The sequence below is a fragment of the Amblyomma maculatum genome, chromosome 1 (assembly GCF_055883805.1).
Source record: "Amblyomma maculatum isolate TAMU_Amacu chromosome 1, ASM5588380v1, whole genome shotgun sequence".
Taxonomy (NCBI): domain Eukaryota; kingdom Metazoa; phylum Arthropoda; class Arachnida; order Ixodida; family Ixodidae; genus Amblyomma; species Amblyomma maculatum.
The window spans coordinates 185,340,730-185,361,891 of NC_139344.1; the positions used below are offsets into that span (position 1 = coordinate 185,340,730).

General features: G+C 42.4%; 1 protein-coding gene across 4 annotated transcripts in view; it reads right to left on the bottom strand.

Annotated features, from left to right (window-relative positions):
* CadN (neural cadherin) overlaps window positions 1-21,162 on the bottom strand; it is a 219,695-nt gene that overhangs the window by 31,631 nt on the left and 166,902 nt on the right. For all 4 annotated transcript variants that reach the window (XM_084589806.1, XM_084589804.1, XM_084589805.1 and 1 more), the window contains 11 exons: window positions 11,088-11,318; window positions 10,589-10,848; window positions 10,093-10,352; window positions 8,553-8,686; window positions 8,042-8,290; window positions 7,544-7,753; window positions 6,289-6,579; window positions 5,942-6,189; window positions 5,496-5,773; window positions 3,203-3,551; window positions 183-431 (listed from right to left, as the gene is read on the bottom strand). In XM_084589806.1, coding sequence (XP_084445932.1) covers window positions 183-431; window positions 3,203-3,551; window positions 5,496-5,773; window positions 5,942-6,189; window positions 6,289-6,579; window positions 7,544-7,753; window positions 8,042-8,290; window positions 8,553-8,686; window positions 10,093-10,352; window positions 10,589-10,848; window positions 11,088-11,318 — 2,759 coding nt within the window. The remainder of the gene's footprint in view (window positions 1-182; window positions 432-3,202; window positions 3,552-5,495; window positions 5,774-5,941; window positions 6,190-6,288; window positions 6,580-7,543; window positions 7,754-8,041; window positions 8,291-8,552; window positions 8,687-10,092; window positions 10,353-10,588; window positions 10,849-11,087; window positions 11,319-21,162) is intronic.

A 21,162-nucleotide genomic window follows, 5' to 3' on the forward strand; every position in this document is an offset into this window, starting at 1 on the left:
ACCACTAGGATCCCCTTTGCCAGGGTGCTGCATAATCTACCAAACATCTGTTTTGACAACTGCCCCCTGCAAGGAGAGAGCTGACCAACCATGGCAAGCAACAGCCCGACATAGTTTCTGCAAAAACTATGCGTGTGACTAAGCAGAGAGAAACAGTAAAAGTGAAGGAAGCAACTGCTCACCTCACTGTTATGAACAACATTTTTGATGCAGCCTTGAAATCCCTCAGTTGTGTGTCGATGGCGCCATGCATATGCTCCCAGGTCTTTGCCTCCAACATGAGTTCCACCCAATTGGAGTGGTGTGTTCACATTGAGGAACTCATTGAATTCAGGCACCTGAGTGCTGTTCTCGCAACGAGACCGGTCAATCGTTTGGTTTCCTTCATGAGTTCGTGCTGACATGCAGTTGTCAACCATCAGCCGTACAGACTGTGAGAACAAAAGTAATAACATATTTGACATGCTGATAGCAAACCTTTCATATATGTAGGAAATGTGCAATATAGTAACGAACTGTCCAGCGTGTGGACTACTCAACATAATGTAGTTATAGTGGAAGGGCAAACGTCCCCTAATAAAAATGAATATATAATGTTTCAATTCCACATTTTCAAACAAAATAAAAGTCCCCCCCCCCCCCCCCCCCCCCCCCCAAACCCAATGAAAATAATTTAACCTGTAAATTTAATATCAGTAATGCCCCTGCCTCAAGAAACAGAATCGTGCCATGTGAACTAAATGGCAAGCAGAAAAAAATGCTGCTCAGTGGATGGGGCAGCATCAGGAATATGTTCTGCTGATTAGCATATTTTGCAACCATGGAAAGAAACATGCACATTCGACAAAGCACTTGGCTGTTAAATGCAAATGGCAGCCACATTCCCACTGACATCTTTTCCACTCAGCATGATTAAGCATAATGTAAATGCCATGTGAGCTGATGAAACAGCTATATGTGTTAGAAGACACTGTATAAGCAGGTGTATCAGTACAAAGTAGATAAGGACTGAGCAAGTCAATTTGTACAATGATGTCTGCCTTCTTTCTGTAGCTACTAAATACCTGCTTCAGGTGAATACAGTCGAACTTTATTACAACGAACACAAGCATAGTAAATTGTCGGATAAAACTATGCTTTATTTCTATGGTAGGTCTATCGCATAATGACATAAAAATTCAAAATTTGAAGCTAAAAGAGCAGTTTTTTTGCAATCACATAGAAAAAATGGGTACAGAAGCCTAAAAAAAACATTAAGGAACACAATAGTTTGATCATTTAAATCGCCCACAGCAAAGGAGTGTTTCATCGCCAGCCCATTCGCATACCACACCATCTAGGGGCAATGACAAAAACTAGCATCAACGGCTGACAGGCATATCATACGTGGCATGAGTGCACGTGGCGCCAGGAACAGTTGATTAAAGAGATCATCGAAGAGCTGATTTCTGCAGATAATTCTGAGGACATGAAACCAAAATGAGAACAACAAGCTGTAAACAGCACAAGCTGACATACTGGCCACTCACTAGGTGCCTCTAGGCCCAGCCTGCTTAGCATCGAAGGGAGATGCTTTGTAACTAGCCACTGCCTAGCAGAAGAGGCCTAATGTGCACTATGAGCACAGCAGTCTTGCATGTACAGATGGTCTCTGCAATACCTTCAGCTGCAAGGCAATCGAAGCAAGCCTTGTGCGAGCCTTAAGTAGCTTTCAATCAGACAGGTTAGCTCACTCCATGGCCACCGTCTTAACTATTCCCCATAAGGTAGCAATGTTGAATTGGAAATGACACCGCTAGACTGTTAATCACATGCCATGTTCCTCACATTGCACAATACTGCCGTGTCTTTATGTGCCTAGCGCAGCCAGTAGCTGCCCAGACTGTGCCCGGCACTGCTCTGTGCGTGATGATCACTGGAGTGTCATTCAGAGATGCGGGCCGTTTCCTAACATCCGCAGCCGCCATTTTTACGCTATGCCGCGCGTACAGCACGATAAAAATGGCAGACTCGGAAAAAAAAAAGAGATCTGCTGCTTCATAATATCCGCAGGCCCCATAGCCACGTCAGCCGCCGCGCGCAGAGGGTTCGCAACACGCGCTGGAGAAAGCATCCGACGTTCTGTCTGAAAATGGGCTGAGCTGGCTTGGCGCATGCGTAACGCGTGCTACTGCGAACGAAGGCCGGGAGAGAGGAAGGTGAGAGATAGCTCGGCAAAAGAATGGGCACACCCTTGCGTTCTGTTCTATCGCGTTTTTCCCCTCTCTTTCCTACCGGTTCTCTCTGGTTCATTCATGCGCATGGCTTGCAAATGTAACGTGCTGGAGCGCGGGAAACGATAACCGCAGATGCGCGTGCCTTTAGGGAATGGGCGCGGCACTGCCCTAGACCAGCCGTTGCCGAACTGTCCCCTTTCATTTCTTCAGCACGTGGTTTAAAAACGTGACGTGGCAAACGGCCGAGGGTGATGCGATAGTCTTTGGGGAAGACACACTTTCCAGTGCGTGGTGCGGAGTTCGATATATCGAACGACCGGTGAAATTGAGTTCGATATATGACGCGGCTTTCCTATACTTTTACATGGGATTTCCAAGGGGATATTCCGAGAGCTCGATATAACCAAATTCGATATATCCTGGTTCGACTGAATATCCGGGATCAATTGCATTTGAATTTTCCAATATTCACATACTCCCACAGTTAACATTAAGAAGTGGACATACAATTCTGCCCCATCTCCATAACCAAGTGCATGCAACTACTCATTATTAGAATGTGAATCCAACAAATGAAAACTAAAACAAGTCCTATAACCTGGTCACACTTTCAAACTTACAGCGAACCTACATGCAAACTTGGAGTCGCCCAACAGTTGCTGGCTATTGGACGTGGTGGCTAAAAGAGCCTACAGCAGGACTAAATAGTGATGTCCAACTCTCTACTGTGGTGACACGAGAAGCAACACAGGCACCATCACTTTCCCACAAGTGCTACTAAATCAGTTATGGCACCAGGCTTACAGCTGGGCTTGCAGAAATAGAAATGCGAGCCACACAACAAACAAAAAAAACCACATGGGATTTCCTAAATCTGCTTTATGCTTCAGAAAAAAAACCCAGCAAGACAAGTCTGTCTTTTTGAATCTAAGAACGAAAAAATTGACTGCCAGAACTTAACCCTATTTTACATGGTGGTCTTTTACCTGTCGGTCCCAAAAGACGTCCAGCCGATGCCAGTTGCCGTTGTTGAGGGCTTCTTCAACATCAACAAAAAGTTCTGCAGTGCCGGAGCCAAAGTCCAATAATAGCCTTGGCCTTCCTGCATTGAGCTCAAGAGAGATGAAATCCTGAATGACAATTTCGCCTGGGTCCGGACGAGAGATGGGGCCATTGTAAAGCAGCAGTCCTGTAGGGCGCTCAGTCATAAACTCCAGACTCAAATGAGAGTCCTCGCACTGCTGCAAGGGAGGAAACCATGCCCAGCCCTTGCCATTGAAGTGCCGTGTTGTCTGCTGGCACTGTGGCCCATGGAATCCCGACTGGCACCGACAGCTGCACATCAAACGTGAAAAAATGGCAGCCTGCAATGCTTTCCGCCAAATGAATTTTGCAAAATAAAAACGATAAAACTCTCACACTGAAACAGAAATGACAGCGAGAGCTAAATAAACATTCTCTGAAGCAAACTCAAAGAAAAATTATTGAACTACAATGAAAGAGGAACATTGTAGATTATTCTAAAGAACATACAAGTAAAAATGCTAAACCACGTCCACTTGGTATCACATCAATCTACACTTTGCCTGGCAGTAGTACTAACCTGACTTCTGCCATTTCAACTGAATAATGCACGCTAATACACTAACATGTTTAAGGCACAGGTCTCTTGTGTTTACAGGCAAAGAGGACTAATGAGCTTTTTTCAGTGGCAAACTTTATATCACCCTGGTAAATGGCATGTGAAACTTGTGACTACTAAAGCTACCAGGCAAAATATTTATTTACTTAGTTCGCTGAATGTGCAATGACATTTTTGCTCAACACATTACAATTTTGTCAAAAATATACAGGCCACTAGGTTTGTCAATGAAAGGCACTGCATCCTGTTGTGGACAGCCAGTGTTCCAAACTTCTCGAAAATGACGGGGATGCACCCAAACCCCCCAGAGCTTTAGCAGCAGATATCAGGGAACAAGGGTGGAAGCAGGCTTGAGCATTTTGGAGCAGCTTTGGAGCATTAAAATACGAATTTTGAAGCATGCTAATTACATTTTGCAGCATGTTTTTAGGATCAGACGCTTTCAATAATTGCAATTTTCTATTCCTGACATAAAAAAATCCATTTTGATTCTTTTTTATTCAAAGCTTAGTGCTCTGCTGACTACACAGGAATCTCTAACAAGACAGGACAAACAGCCAAAATTTGTATAGATGATTAACGTAACGCCAGCTGACATGAGCAAAAGTTTAGGACAGACTAGCAGCAAATGGAATGCTTGCTTGTACATTTCATAACTGGACATCAAATCTGAATGAAAGCTTGTGACTATTTTGAAATGATAGATTCAAAGGGGGAGCCTACCCCTTTGACATGCTCAAGCACCATAACAGATTTGGAGTTCACATCAATGAGCAGCATATTTCTGCTACCTTGAGTATATCCTTTTTTTGTCCTGTGCCTGTATTGATAAATTTCTGGGCCCTGATGTACCTTCAGGGAGGATAGGCAGCACTGAAGGGATAGTATTTTTGCTCTTTTACTTCAGTGTCTCCTGCCAGTGGCTCCCCACATTTTCAATTGACCTACACTGGAGCTTCCTTAATTTCGGCACGCTGGCGATGGGCCCTGTGTGGGTTACCAACACTCTTGACGTAACTGCACATCGCATCAAGTACGCCTTTTTAGGCTTCACACACTTCTCATTGACAAAGAGGCTCTATGGTGATGTGCCTAGCTGCTTGTTTTCAAGCAAAAGCGTTACAACAATTTTATGTAGCTCTTTGAAGCCGGACAAGTTTCCTAATTCAGTTTGTGGTGTCTGCTTCGCTTGCTGCTCTTGCTTCTCTTACTATCGGTGATTCGAAAAGCTGGGAGAAGGTGCTATGTCATGTGCACAGAACATTTTTTTTTTTATTCCACAATTATCTCTAACGCTTGCGTCTCGTTTTAAATTTATTTGCGAACTTCTGATTGGATTGGATCAATTTTTTGTAGACAATGCCATTAATGTCCCCACTGAGCGACACAACTTAGTTTTCTGCAAAATTTGATGCCAAAACGTCGAGGCAGACGGACATTTGGAGTATTTTTGGAGCAATATTGCGTTTTGGAGCAGATTGGAACAAATGCAGCAGCACTTCCACCCCTGAGGGAACGTATATTTTTGACAAAGGCTTCACACAAGAGTGAAATGTTTGGGTATAAAATAGCAGCAATCAATGGAGTCGTTTGGCCCGATGCTAGTGTAAAAGACAAAGTCAGAAAATCTCTCGCACCTGATGCCTGTATAGGTGTCCACACAACGGCCATTGTTGTAACACGGAGGAGGCCTCTTGCGGCAAGACTCGATCTCGGAGAAATCCCGTGCTCCACAGGTACACTTAGCCTTGACCCAGGTGTTCACTCCTACAAAGGAAGTCCGGTTGGCATTCACCATCACTGGGTTGCGATCGATCATAAGAACGTTTGTGCAGCTGCCCTCGCAGTTGTGGTTTTCTAGTAGGCACTCATCTATGCCCACCATGGTGATGTTGATGCCCACTTTCTCTTCAATCTGAAAAATAATCAGATTAAACTTTTAATTCATCATTGTGATAGACAGCACGATAGATGCATCAAAACTTCTCCCTCACATTATTAAACTTTACCTCCCCTTGCCAGCCCATCAGAGCAGCTGGAGCTCAGAAAGCGAAACAAAAATCCTTTCAATTCACTCACTCACCTCTCTTCGATTGACTGCCACCACACCATTCAACAGGCTGGCCTTGTAATAAGGAGAGCCATGAGCAGAAAACCGAATGTCAGTTATAGGTGGTCGAGACTGCTTCAGGATGACGCTGAAGATGTCCACATTGTATGGTTTTGTTTTGATGCGCTCAGCAATCAAGTCCCGAAATATTTCGTACTTGCTCTTCACCTGTCTCTGCTTTTTCCAATCCCACACTCTTATGAAGTCTTCATCAGTAATACCTGTGAAGATAAGGGGCCACATGGTGGGCAATTGATCCATATTTGCCATCCAAAACAGAACATGCCTAATGAAATTACAAAAGAAATATTTGTAGTTACCATGAACACGTATAGAACCAGAGTTGTAGATAGCTTCCTCGGGAATTTCTTTGACGGTTACTGTCACATTGGCATGAGCATCCATTGTGTGCATACGGTCGTAAACCAAAAAACGCAAATGGTAGGTGCCCGCCCCTGTTGAGTTCAGCATTGTGATCATGCCTGTGTGGCCGTCCATGTCAAAGTTTGGATGAGCATTATTATTCTCCCAGAAGAAAGTCTTATCAGGCAGGTCCCAGTCATCCAAGTCCTCAACGTGAATGCGCCCAATCTTTGTTGGTGGAGACTCCCCTTCGAAAAGAAAAGGAAAGCAAGTTCATATACATATTATAGGTGTAATGACAAGATTACACCCACAAGCGCAAAGTTAATTTCCTCACAAAATGGGGCAACACACACCGCAAAAAAAAAAAAAAAAAAAAAAAAAAAAAAAAAAAAAAAAAAAAAAATATTGGCCAGTCCTCAGCAGTATAGCACTAATATTAGTGCTCATTGTGTAACGATTCAATATTCAAGCTCAAGAAATGGCAGTTCTTAATCAGGAAGAGTGCTTTGTCCTCCATAATAAGCAGTCACAAGAAGAATATGTCACGTTTCTTTCAGATAAGCACATAGTGTACAGACCTAGGAAAACATGCAATGAAAGGGCTCTTCAGCCCTTTCCTTACTATTGCATCTATCCAACTTTATCCATTTGACCGATTGTGCAAAACCGCTCATTTTTAAATACATAATTACACTTTGTGTATGGCTGAAAAACTATGCTTAAGTTTCAGTTTTGTGGTCTCCTGCTAGAGGGCTTTTCTTTTTTACCTTTCCATGAGACCTTAAGCACTGTGCATTTAACTGAAGCATATCTTCAACCCTAGCTCACTGTGCTTGAGAATAGCAATCCAGTGCACCGAGCGTAGATTTGAAAGAATGAAAAAAGAAAAATGAATCAACTGTGGCAAGAAGATGACGTCCCTTCAGCAAAATTTCACATTCATGTCCATGATGCTCAGCCTCAGGAGACTTAAAAGAAGCACAAGCCTCCAGTAATCACAAAAAGTAAAGTAAAACTACAAGTGTTCCAATCAAAAGCATTGTGTCAACCCAAAATGAGCATTTTTTACAATTCCAGTAAAATATACATGTGCTAAAAATTTTTATCACTTCCAGGGTTTAACTTTTATTTATCTTGCTTATTTTCTTGCGTTAAGTAAAAAAGGGCACCATTCATTACAAAGGTCTACGAATGTTCCAATGTGCATACCTTTGAAATTGTACACGAAAATGCTCTTGCTGCCAGGGTGCATGCGGTTGTCATTAACGTCCCCAATAATGACAGTGAGTGTCGAAGTGCCGGTGAGAGATGGGTTGCCATTGTCTTTGATAAGGATGGGCACCAAGTATTCCTTCTGAGTTTCTCTGTCGAAGGTTTCTCGAGAGCGCACCACAGCCATACCGTCTCCATTGGCACCAGCTAGGATGAAATGAGATTAAAACCGTTGGAGCAGGCATCCTGAGCAGTCATAACACAATGATGCTGCAAAAACACGTTCTAGTACAAACATGCAAACCTCCTGCTAAAACGTGTACCAAGTATGAACTCTTATTGTCTCCTTTCTATAGAGCTGTTGTCTTGAAAATTACTTTGAAATATAAACACCAGGAAAACTGGTTCAATAAGCAAAAGTATAACATTAATAAACAATTACAGGAACAAAGGCTGCAAAAGAAAGCGTTACTTCGGTAATGCAAAGCAGCTTACTGGGGTCATGTTCCACACGGAAGAACTGCTGAATAAGCTCCGGTGCATTGGGATCCATGCGGAATGTAAACGGAGGACCATTGTTTTTGGAACGGTCATCATCATCTGTGGCCAAAATCTCTTGCACTTTTTGCGGAGGTGTGTGCTCTGGAATGACTGGCCTGTAGTCATACTGGAACCTTGGTGGGTTGTCATTGATGTCACTAACAACCACAGTGAGTGTTGCAGTAGCTGTCCGCGATGGTACACCTGCAAAGACACAAAACATTAATTTCAAATAACACTTGAAATATCATATACAACAACCAAACTGACAGTAATACTATGAGTACTAGTACCACACTGAAAAGTTAAAAAAGCCTCAAATCAATAAATTGGGCTATTCAGAAAAATCTTGACTGTACTACATTAATACATGTCTCACTGGTTACTCTATATTTGCATAAAAGTATTTATTATTATTCCTCTAAGGTCCATAAAGGAACATCAGGTATTAAAAGCTTATATTTACCATCATCAATAGCCAAGATCTTGACTTGGTGCCTTGGGATGTCTTCTCTGTCTAGTGTACGCTGTATTTCAACAACACCATTGGGGTTGATCTTGAACTGCCTCTTTTTGTCAGAAGATCGGTCAATCATATAGCTACAGAAAAGGAGGAAAAAGAAATCCCTGGTTAGCACAGCAATCACATGCAAGACTGTAGTGTCCTTCCTACAGCTACACCTGGCCGAGCAGCAAACATGGAGGACATGCAGTTCCATCAACCATTTGCTAAATGCAGAACCCCCGCAAAGACCATACTATTTTCTGAAGAAATAAATTTGACTCAGGATTTCGTACACTCTTCAAAAAACTCTACACAGACACATTATGTTTTTACCCTATGTTCCATTTACATGGGAGCATAGATCTTCAGTGGAAGTGCAGAGGATACACAGGTAGCATTTATTTTTTTCTTAAAGCCATGAATGCTCTTTTAACCACTTCGGTTGGGTGCTTGAGGCTGTTGGGTGAGGCTTGCATCCTCCGGTTAACAGTGTGAAATACTGTACAAAGATGCAAATAGTTACAGAAAGACTTCATAGTGAAACACTAAACTTCCTTTGTCCCTCCTCGCTGCATATAACTAGACGTAAATTTTAATTCACCTTTTGTTTTCAGTACAGCGGCTAATGCAAAAAGCCTAAAGCTAAATTTGTTTCCAAACAAAATTTTTTCAAACCTAAAATGCATTCTAGATGAGCTTTACGAGCCATCACAACTGCTGCTCATCTTTTCTGTTTTCTGCCAAGTTGCAGCATGCAACTGTATCAAGGACAATACTCATGCTTTACATTACTCCTAGTTGTTCACAACCATAGCAGCTGCTACAAAAATATCAAAATACAGTTCACACCAATAATCCAGCTAGTGAAATGAAAAGACTTGGCCAAAGAAACAAATATCCCGTGTTGTATCCACTGCTCTCAGACAAGAAAAGGAAGTGGATGTGAGTCGTGAAATGAAAGCACTTAAAATAAAATGCCTACATGATTTTGCATGCATGAGGGAATGCTCATAGTGAGTGCATGCTTTTCACTGCACCTTACTCATGTGCAAAAGAAATACTACCAAAAGAATTGTGCGCATTCGTGTGACTTTTATACGCATGACGGTTATTGAATCATTTCTTTTTTTGTTGACATATAAAATATAACTTCTCAAACTGGCACGTTAGGGGAAACACTACTTTGACCCACCTTGCAAGAAAAAGCTTATGAGAGCTCCTTGCCTAAGTGTAGCAGAGCCTGCAATATGCAGACATCCTACACTTTGGATTGTTAACTAGAGGCATGAGCATGACAACTAGACAGAGAAAATGCTTCAGTGGACAGAAAGGTGCACCTAGCCATTTCATCGTCATACCTGCTTTGCTAGCTAATGCAAAACAAAGAACAAGCCAGTGTCAAACATTAACAGTTATCATGCTTAGAAACGGACAGAAAGAGCAATCCAGAGCTCTCCTACACCCATGCAACCATGGAAGTGTTCAGTGAAACACAACTTACCTCACACGTGACTTTCCACCTTGGTCAGCATCTGTAGCCTTAAATGTTGCCAGACTTGAGCCAACAGTGGAATTCTCAGGAACAGACACTTCAATGTTGGGTCTCTCAAATTCAGGTTTGTTGTCGTTAATGTCTTTGACTCTAACTTTGACCTTTGCATAATCAGCATGATAGGGATCTGTAGATTCCCCACCATTGTCGCTCACTTGAATGGTGATGTTGAACCCAAAGCGCTGCTGTAAATCTTCATAATCAAGGGGCTGTAAAAAAAAAAAGAAATCCAAGCCTTACTGTTACTGATATGCTCATTTGTAAAGTATGGTTTGAAAAATTTGCCACCCTTAAGCACCACCAAATCTCAATGCAGCTGCATTCATAACCGTGAATACAAACAGCTGCAGGGTAAAATTTTAGCTCCTGAAGCACACGCATCCACATAAGTGCTGGTAAAAAACTAGAATCACAATTAGCCATTATAAACAAAAGTGACTCTTACCTTGGCAATTTTCAAAGAACCAGTTCCATCAGAATTGGTGACCATAGTGAATTTATCAGAGCCAAACGTGTTGTCAATAACCTTGTAGCTAAACCTGTTAGTTTCGAGCAGATCTCCATCGTTGACTGACACCACCAGGATGGGATTCTCAGGGATATTGTCTGCTTCAGTTTCTTCAACATCGACAAACCAATCCTTTTTGGTAAACTCTGGAGGCATGTCATTGATATCCTTGATCTTGATTGTGGCAGTTCCAGTACCTAGAATAAATTAGACACCACTGAGTGAAACTAGAAAGCAGCATGCTGCAAGAAAAGTACCCCTCCAAAAATAAAGGTGGCGGGGATGAAGTGGTGCATTCATTTCATGCACAAAATGATTTTCCAGTGACTTGGTTGAAAGTGTAAGCACATTCATTCAAAATTATTCTAAATTCAAAATCTTCAGAAGTATTCATGAACATTTTAAAGAAATTCAGTGAGAAAAAGTAACTGAGTACCTTTTAGACCCCCACCATCAACAGCCACCACTTTGATGGTGTACTCTGGGTTTGTCTCACGGTCCAGACAGCAGACAGCCGTTGAGATGACGCCAGTTTCTTCATCAATGGTAAAAATCAGCTCTCCATTTTCGTTAACTTGATTCTGCTCAATAGAGTAGGCGAGCCGTGCATTGTTGCCCTCATTGGGATCGTCATAGTCCGTGGCGGTCATTGTCATCACTGTCATGCCTGAAAGTCACAACCACTAATTAGAAAAACTGTAAAAAAAAAACATAAAAGGTATGATATTAAACATGTCCCCATGTAGTATTGCTGACTTGTCCGAAGAAGTGGCAATAACAGTACATTCATCGTCATCATCATCAGCAGCAAGACTACACCCACCGCAAAGCAACAGCCTTTTCCTGATTTCTTCAATTAACCCAGTCCTGTGCTAACTGCCTCCTCTTTGTCAACATGTAGCAGTTTGCAAAGCTGTTAGAGCACCTTTCTGAACTAAAATGGGGTGCTTGTGACTAGAACAAGACAGCCAATCTATTTTCATAAACATGACTGTGAGGCTAAAACTTGCGACTGTACTGGTTTAAACCAGTGGTTCTCAGCCCCGGATGTGTCAGGGACCGCTTGTTGACTAATGAAATTGGTGGCGGACCCCTTATGGTCAGGGAAGGGGGGGGGGGGGGGGGGGGGTAAGGGACATTGCAAGGCAATCTTGTGTGGACTGCTGCCACAGTTCCAGAAACAGGTCGCGAAATTGGGATTGAGTCAAGGTGGAACTGGCTATTTAAAAACGCGCACTTCATAAGCCAGCATGCCACGGTCTGCAGAGGACATGGGAAGAGGCGATGCGATGGCAACGGAATGCATGCTGACAGAAGAGATTCGACTCCTCCCAACATCCAACGGAATGCATGCTGACAGAAGGGATTCGACTCCTCCCAACGTCGCCACCCCGCTAACTCGTCGCACACCCGAAATGCTTTGCACTGTAGCCCTGTCCAGCAGTGCAGCCAAAGATGGAGTGTCACTGATGCCGGCATCAACAAACACAACAAATCCTGCGAACACTCTTTCCTTCCCTCTCTCTTGCAAGCGCTCTCCGTTTCCCCACGCCTCATGCGTTTCGTTCCCTTTGGAAAACTTGAGTCATCTTTGAACCTCAGTGCTTAAATTTTAACCCTGCAAAACTGTCTAGCCAGGCCAGGGCTATCGTATGATCTTTCTTTTTTTTTTTTATGTGTGTGGGCACAGATTTCACGGACTCCCGAAAATCACTACGTGGACCCCCATTTGAGAAACGTTGGTCTAAACCATGCCTTTAGCGTTATAGTTTATTGGGGCATTGTTTACTATGGTGAGTGCACCAATTTTTGAAGTTACAGATTTTACTCATATCTGATTTTGAATGGGAATAATCCGACATAACCTAGCTAAAATGCATCACTTGGGCTACCTGTTAAGACTCTACATACACCAAACTTCTATGTATAATCCTTACAAATGTAATTTCTTGTTTTTAATATTATTACACATATTACTGACTCCATACACTATGTGACATAAAAAACATTTAAAATTTTTGATGTGAGGGAGGCTAAATTCCACCTAAAACAAACAAATCACTTCTAGGTACAGCACATTCTCGCAAGCTGTGAGTAACCTTTGTCTCAAATGATACATACACCTAATGTTTGCTTGCATGTTTTCTTCTTTGAAATGATGCATCAGACATCCATCTACAACAGCTAAATAATCTATATACAGTCAAATCTCGATATAACGAATCACACGGGACCACCAAGATACTTTGTTGGGCGAGTTGGTACTTATTCATTATTGATATAAACAGCGCGAACACGAACCTACAGCGCGACTACAGGAACACTGTAACAACTTGGAAATTGGAAAGGACAAAACGTTTCTAGTATCCCATTGCCAGTCATGTGAAATAATGAAGAAGGAGAAGAAGAAATGCACTCCTAAGTTTGACAGTGTTAAGATTTTATATCGCCACAAAGAGAAGATAACGAGAGAGATAGTGGAAGCGTATTTTATTTCAACGGACAATAAGTGTATCAGCAAGACGTCTCTTGCTCTTTCAAGGAAAGAAGTGTCTTTTTTAAGTGATTTTTTAAAGTAATTTTTATGCAGCAGGTGAACCCAGGGGTTTTTCACGTGACTGTTTCGTTTTTCTTCATGTTTGTTTTTCTGGGCCTTGCAGTAAACGGCTTAGGCTTAGTTGTGAGTCAGCGCATGTACTGTGGCTTTCGTGTTTCTTGTCCCTTGTTTTCGTGTTCGCGCTGTTTACATCAATAATGAATAAGTACCAACTCGCCCAACAAAGTATCTTGGTAAGCCATATTTCTTGTGCAACGGGCTCTTCGTGTGTCCTACAGAACCTTTCGTTTAATGACCCTGAGGTGTTAGCGCCTGCCATCGCAGTTTGTATCTGCCAAGCAAGAAAGGCCTCTTGGTACCTCAAGCTCGGCACAGTGCCTCCGGAGTTCCTGAAGACCTTTGGGTTCCTGAGGCCGTCTACTGGTCATTGCAGGAGACTCTGCCGTATAATGGTGTCTGAGATGTGGAGGCAAGCCCGCCATTTCAAGGATTGTCTACGACTCGTGTGTGAGTGCATGTATAGCAAGCAGCGTGCGTTTCGCAAGTACACAGACTGGTGTGCCCTGAGTGAAAGATTGACGGAATTCCTTTGGAAGGTGGTTCTACCTCTGCTTCCACGGAAGAAGAAGATGAACAAAGATCAGCAAGGCAAGGTATTGAATTTCGCTGATGAAGATATACCTCTAGGTATTGATAAGATGCTGAGGCTGGGTCCTAAACATGCTTTTGAACCTAGAGTTGATGAGGCTGAACAGGTGACCATGTCACGCTGTATTGCAAATAGAGTTGAAGATTCTGAAAGGTCGCGGTGCATCCATGAGTGCATGGAAGTGCTAGAGCACACAAAAGAAGGATTAAAGGGGAAACGGTGCCCTATTAACTATATTGCTAAATGGATGGCCTCAAGAGACCTCAGAGTTATACTATCAGATAAAGAAGGGTATTTTACTATTTTTTCTGAGAATCAGTTTCAAGAAAAAGCCGAGGCTGCTGTTGAGAAGAATTTCAAAAGGTTTCCTATGGAAGCGACCAAGATAAAAGAGAGGGCTATGGCTCTTCTAGATGATCTGGGGCTTGAACGAATACGTGAACAGGTGAAGAAATGCAAGCAACTACATTTGGAAGTATTCTTTTCGGCAAAAACCCACAAACCAGATGTTCCATTCAGAGCCATCGTATCTGAGAAGAGCACGTGGCAGCACCTGGTGTCCAAATATTTGCAGAAGCACCTTTCCTCGTTGACTTTATCAGACCCTCTAAGGCTACCTAACTCTGAAGCCCTTGTCGTGTTCCTCAAAGAACACAACCCAAGAAATTGTGTCGGCTTCAGCATGGATGTCAAGGATTTATATTATAGCCTTCCCCATGACTGCCTCCTTAAGCGAGTACAAATGTGCATTACAGAAGACAATAATGAATGTGACTTCATTGACGCCTCAGGTGTTAGTGTTGAAAGTTTCCTTGAACTTTTGAGGTTCTACCTGGAATCCACCTTCATAGGATGGAAGAACAAGCTATATACACAGAAGGCTGGAGTGTGCATTGGATCGAGTGTTGCACCGGTCTTGAGTGATATCTTCTTAATGTACGTGGACAGACACCTGAAGGATAACTTGGAGGGCCTGCATTATTCCACCTTCAGGTATGTGGACGACTTTTTAGTATTAACAGGCCGTGAGGGATTCAATCAAAGAATGAAGGACATTATGGATGTTTTTACTGAGTGTGGATCCGGCCTGGAATTTACTGTTGAGAATCCAGTGGACGATCAGTTACAGTATTTAGATATTTTGATTCAATTCGGTGATGATCATGTTTGTTGGGAATACAACCCAAGATCGATGAAGCCGTTGCTAGGCTCCAATTCAGGACATTCCAAGTTAGTGAAGAATGGGATGATAAACACTTGCTTGTTAAGTGCGTTGACGAAATCTTGTTACCACGGCATGGCCAAGAGTTTTGAAAGACAAGTGAAGAGAATTGCAAAGGCCGGTTATCGCGAGTCAGTTATTATTGAGGCCAGTTGCCGGGTACTGAAGAACTTTAAAAGAACGCACAGACTGAAATCCCTGCCTAGCATGGGTGAGAGGAAGAGGAAGGTTGCCGTGGTGCCGTATGTGCACAGGATTTCGCATGGCCTCAAAAATGTAGGCAAGAGGTATAATGTGGACGTCGCACTGACCGCCCCGCTCAAGATGAAGAGGATCTGCCCGGCTGTTCAAAGGGAAAGAGAAGAGAAGAAGAAGGAATGTGGGGTGAAACATAGAAACCCCTATGTTGGATGCAAGACAGGTGTTGTGTATAGACTTCCACTCTCTTGTGGGGCCAGTTATATAGGACAAACCGGACGGTGTATAAATAAGAGACTACAGGAACACTGTAACAACTTGGAAATTGGAAAGGACAAAACGTTTCTAGTATCCCATTGCCAGTCATGTGAAATAATGAAGAAGGAGAAGAAGAAATGCACTCCTAAGTTTGACAGTGTTAAGATTTTATATCGCCACAAAGAGAAGATAACGAGAGAGATAGTGGAAGCGTATTTTATTTCAACGGACAATAAGTGTATCAGCAAGACGTCTCTTGCTCTTTCAAGGAAAGAAGTGTCTTTTTTAAGTGATTTTTTAAAGTAATTTTTATGCAGCAGGTGAACCCAGGGGTTTTTCACGCGACTGTTTCGTTTTTCTTCATGTTTGTTTTTCTGGGCCTTGCAGTAAACGGCTTAGGCTTAGTTGTGAGTCAGCGCATGTACTGTGGCTTTCGTGTTTCTTGTCCCTTGTTTTCGTGTTCGCGCTGTTTATATCAATAATGAACACGGGACCACACGAAATCATTCATTATTTTGAAATATCGTTGTAATGAAAAATCTGCGATTATAAGCCAGTGGTCAAACCTAGGTATGAAAATGATGTACAGTGGTTTTCAAAAATACACGGCCCACGGCTTCAGTCCGCGGAGCGGCTGCTGGGCCGCACGGCGCTGCTATTTCTGCCCGGCGCTCGGTACGAGGGTGCGCTATGTGACGACAGCTTTCTCCCTCCCTCTTGCGCTGTAAAGTAACACGCCTTCGGAACTCTATGTGCGCCGTTCGTCCATTTCACCTTTCTTGCTCTATGGTTTCGCCGCTGCCACTCGCTACGAAAGAGGGCGTCTGGACTCTGGATATTTGCATCACTGGTCTCGGCACGCGTTTGCAAATACTGGCTCCTTGCTACCTTCCTCCAACATACGTTCATCGCCGTACGTGCATCGAGGCGCGAAAAACGAGTGTCGTGCCTCTCTCTCACCGCGCTGTTATCGGACCAATGTCCACGGAGCGTTAAGATGCCGCGCTGTGCAGTGGAGAGACCTTGCTACTCAGTCCGCTTCTCCTGTGCAGTTATGGCACAACTCAGTATGATTTTTTTAGAAAAGTCTGCTCTCCTCAATGCAAACTCTTCAAAAGAAGAAATATTAAGTTTAATGGGAACATGTGTTCTACTATTGGCCATTTTGTCTAGTACAGTTGCACTTGACAAATAGAAGACCTTAACATCTATTGTGAATTATGTCAGAATAAATTTGAACATTATGCTACATTTAATGATAAATCACTGGATAGCTTGTCAAGTATGATAAGACTGTACTGATTATCGGTGTTAATGAGTAGTCAGTAATTTGTAATTTGCGATTAAATATTTCGCTATACTTTCAAGTCATAAATTGTTGGATAGCTATGCAGAGTATATTTGCGCTGGACTAGCTAATTGTACTTTTTAAATTAATCACCGCTCTTTTGGTAATTGCAACTAAGTATGAAATATGCTACGCCATGAAGTCATGCATGGTTGGAAAACTTGTATGAAATATTATAGCAAATAATGATTGGTAGGCGCTAAACTATTATCGCTAATTTGTTAATTGCGATTAAATATATATGTTGCACTACTACCTCAAGTTACGTATCATTAAATAGCTTATATCGAGCATTATTGCACAGACCTAAGAATATGGGTTAATTATTTATCACTAGTTTGTTAATTGCGAATAAATATATATGTTACGCTACAACCTGAATTTATATATCATTTGATAGCTTATGCCGAGTATTATTCCATAGAACTGATAATGGGTATTACATATTTATTACTAAATTGTTAATTGCAATTAAACATTTAGTGCCATGCTAAATGTTCAAGTGTTATATCTTTGAATAGCTTATTTTGTGTATAATTGTACCCCACTATCAAGAAAGATCACTAAGGATTACAGTATCTTGCTCTGAATTAGGCTAAATCTGGTGTATTGTGGCGAACTGTGTCTATGGTGATAACAAATTAGCGATAAATATTTAACCCATATTATTAGTTCTGTGCAATAATACTCGATATAAGCTATCCAATGATATGTAACTTGAGGTTGTAGTGTAATTATATATATATATATATATATATATATATATATATATATATATATATATATATATATATATATATATATATATATATATTTATTCGCAATTAACAGATTAGTAATAATTAATTAACGCCTCTTATTATTTACCTGATATAATACTTTATATAAGTTTTCCAAATATGCATATTGCATATTTAGTTACAGCTAAAAAGAGGGCGATAGTTATTTGAGAAGTACTATTAGCTAGTCCAGCGCAACTACTATCCAACAATTTATGATTTGAAGGTGTAGCAAAATATTTATTCGCAATTTACAAATTAGTGACAACTCATTACTGCCAATAGTTAGTACAGTGCAATCATACTTGATGTAAACTATCCAGTGATATATCATTAAATCTAGCATAAGGTTAAAATTTATTCACACTGAGATAATTCACAGTAAAACTTTAAGATCTCCGATTTGTCCAGTACAAGTATACCAATGGTAGAGCACTTGTTCCCATTAAACTTGGTATTTCTTCTTTCGAAGAGTTTGCATTGAGGAGAGCAATCTTTTCTAGAGAAGTCATACTGAGTTTCGCCATAACTGCACAAGAGAAGTGGACTGAGAAGCAAGATCTCGCCACTGCAGAGCGCGGCATCTCAATGCTTCGTGGACATAGGTCCGCATAACGGCGCGGCGAGAGAGCTACGGAACTCGTTTTTCGCGTCTCGATGTACGCCCGCCTATAAACGTATGTTGGAGCAAGGTAGCAGGGCGCCAGTATTTGCAAACGCATGTGGTGAGCGTCGAGACCGGCGATGCGAACACCCTCAGTGAGTGAGTGAGTGAAAAACTTTATTGAGTAGAGATAAGGGAGGGGAATGTGTAGGTGGGGGTCCCTAGTTCAGGACTCCAGCGGCTTCCGCTGCTATCCGCGCCCGTGTCACGAGGGCTCGTTGGGCCTCTAGTCCAGAGCTGGATAGGGCAGCCTCCCACCCCTCAATTGTTGGCACTGTATTGTGTCATCTGGAGACCAAAATGCAAATATTGCGGGGAGAAGCCAGACCTGCCCACACAATCATCCAGATGACCCGAACATCCTACGAACATCCAGTGTTCAGACGCCCTCTTTCGTAGCAAGCGGCAGCGGCGAAACAAACGGACGAACGCCGCACATAGTGTTCAGAAGGCGTGTTACTTGACAGCGCGAGAGGGAGGGAGATAGCTATCGTCACATATGACACCCTCGCGCCGAGCGCCGAGCAAATATAGCAGCGCCGCGGTGCGGCCCGACAGCCGCTCCGCGTACCGAAGCCGTGGGCCGTGTATTTTTGAAAACCACTGTATCTTGGCAGTAGGCACGTGTGTAAACAGGCAAAACATCAAATGAAAATGTTGCACTAACTCCAGAGCTGATTTATTTGAAGAAATCAATTATTTTCTTCTGTCGCATGCAGCAAACACACGACCGCGCACTACATTACACAACTACAGCACATACACCTTCCACTCTGCGCAACATCCCATCGGATGCGTGAGTGCACCGAGTGATGCAAGTATGAATTTTGTCCATGTGCAAAAGAACATCAGAGTTGAAATGACCTTATCTTCAGTGCTCCCTGAAGTTTGAAAATCTTGTCTCGTTCTTTCAAAATGACCGCAGCGGTCGATGGGGCAATGCTCTAGCTGTCTGCATAGGCCGATTCGCTTTTTTTTTTTCCTGCGTCAATTTCTTTCAGTGAAAGCTGCTTTCCTATCTTCTCGGCACTTCGCTGGCTGCAATCACCGTCAGGTTTCGCACAAACTTGGCAATAAGATAATTTAAGGAAAAAAAAAAAAAAAAAAAAAAAAACGTAACGTCCCGCACCGAGAACGGCACGAACGGAACCAAACACAGGAAAAAAGGCAGGCGGCTAGGCCTGCTCGCTACTGCGTAATAAATTGCAGCTTTGTGAGGGCGCTAGGAGCTGGCACCAGATATGCTGATGATGATAGGTACAGCTCACGAGCCATGGCGCTTTTTCTTTTCTTTTCTTTTTTTTTTGTTCACGCGAGAGTTGCGAACTGCGGCGTTAATTTTAGACGAATTCATTATACTGATGTTCCTAGATTATAGAAGGAAAAATAAAATATGTATGCTATTTTAAAATTCGTAATTCTGAAATAGTTTTACATCGAAAACATAGGAAATCTGTTAGGAAATTTATAAAAATTTGTTAATGTGCTGTTCATATTAACGAGATTTCACTGTATATATATACTTTTTTACATGCTGTTATGGCTTTAGTTTCATAAACTGAACAATGACTATGATGTGCAGCTGGTGCTTAAGTGACATGAGGAATGAAAAAAAAAAGGCAAAGTAACTGTTAGCATGCTGCTTCTTGTCATTCCAGCTCTTGAAGCAGGCTGGGACAAGTGTTGCTGTTAATCAAAACTATGTATTGGCCTTACACAGTGTAATACACTTATAATGATACCAGATATAACAATATATCGCTTATAATGATCAGATTCTTGGGATTGATCAGTTTTCTCATTGTCCCTGTGTAAAAATAAACTATAACGAATGACTATCGGCGGCATATCGGATACAACAATAGCTTTCTGGAAATGCATCTGGAAGATGCATTGTGCACAGAGCGTGCATCCCTGGAAGATGGTGCTCACCATGACTACGACAATAACTCTCGAGGTGAAACAGCAGATTCATCAGGATTTCTAGCAGGGTTTCAAGGTTGGAAGCCTCACGAAAAATTATGGGCATTCCAGTCTACGATTTTAACAATCATCAAAGCTGGGGATGTCCTGCAGTTCATCCAGTTTCACGCATGCTAAAGGACAGCCACCAGCATACGCGCTACTGGAAGTGATGCTCACAGAGATTGTTAAGCTTAAGCTGCCACTCAAGCGAGCGCGAATTTCCAACTTTTTAAAGTAAGCTGAACGTTATTTTATGGCTATTTATTTATCCCGTGATAAAGTGTTCAGTGCTCTTTACGATGATTCATGTTGTTCAACCTGATTCCCTCAGGTTGGTAGGCAGGCAGGCAAGCCTACACACATGGAAAAATACCGTATAAACGCGTGTAAGGGCCGCACCCGTGTATGGGCCGCACCCTGTTTTTCCGAAGGAAATATTTAAAAAAAAAATATCCTTGTAAGGGCCGCACCCAAACTTTCCACGACCCACGCGGAAATAGCCCTCGCAATGCATGCGCACAGGAGCTTCCACGTGCTGCCTACAGATGACGCCCGAGGCCGCGGGTCATCATCATCGTCAACTTTTTCTCCCTCGCGACCACTATCCATATCGGCATCAGTATCACCAGCTCCATTTTATTGTGGCTGTCAAGGGCACGTGAGTTGTAGCGTGGCAGTTTGTTCTAGTTGTGGCTTTCGTGCGCTGTCTGCTTTTGTTCATGAACTTGCGCCCAGCGTAGCAACTTTAGCACGATGGGCAAGTACCTGAATAGCTACACAGCCGGCTTTAAACTGAAAGTAGTGGAGTTTGCTCTTGAACACGGCAAGCGTGCGGCGGGCAGAAAATTTGACGTGGACGAGAAGTGCGTCC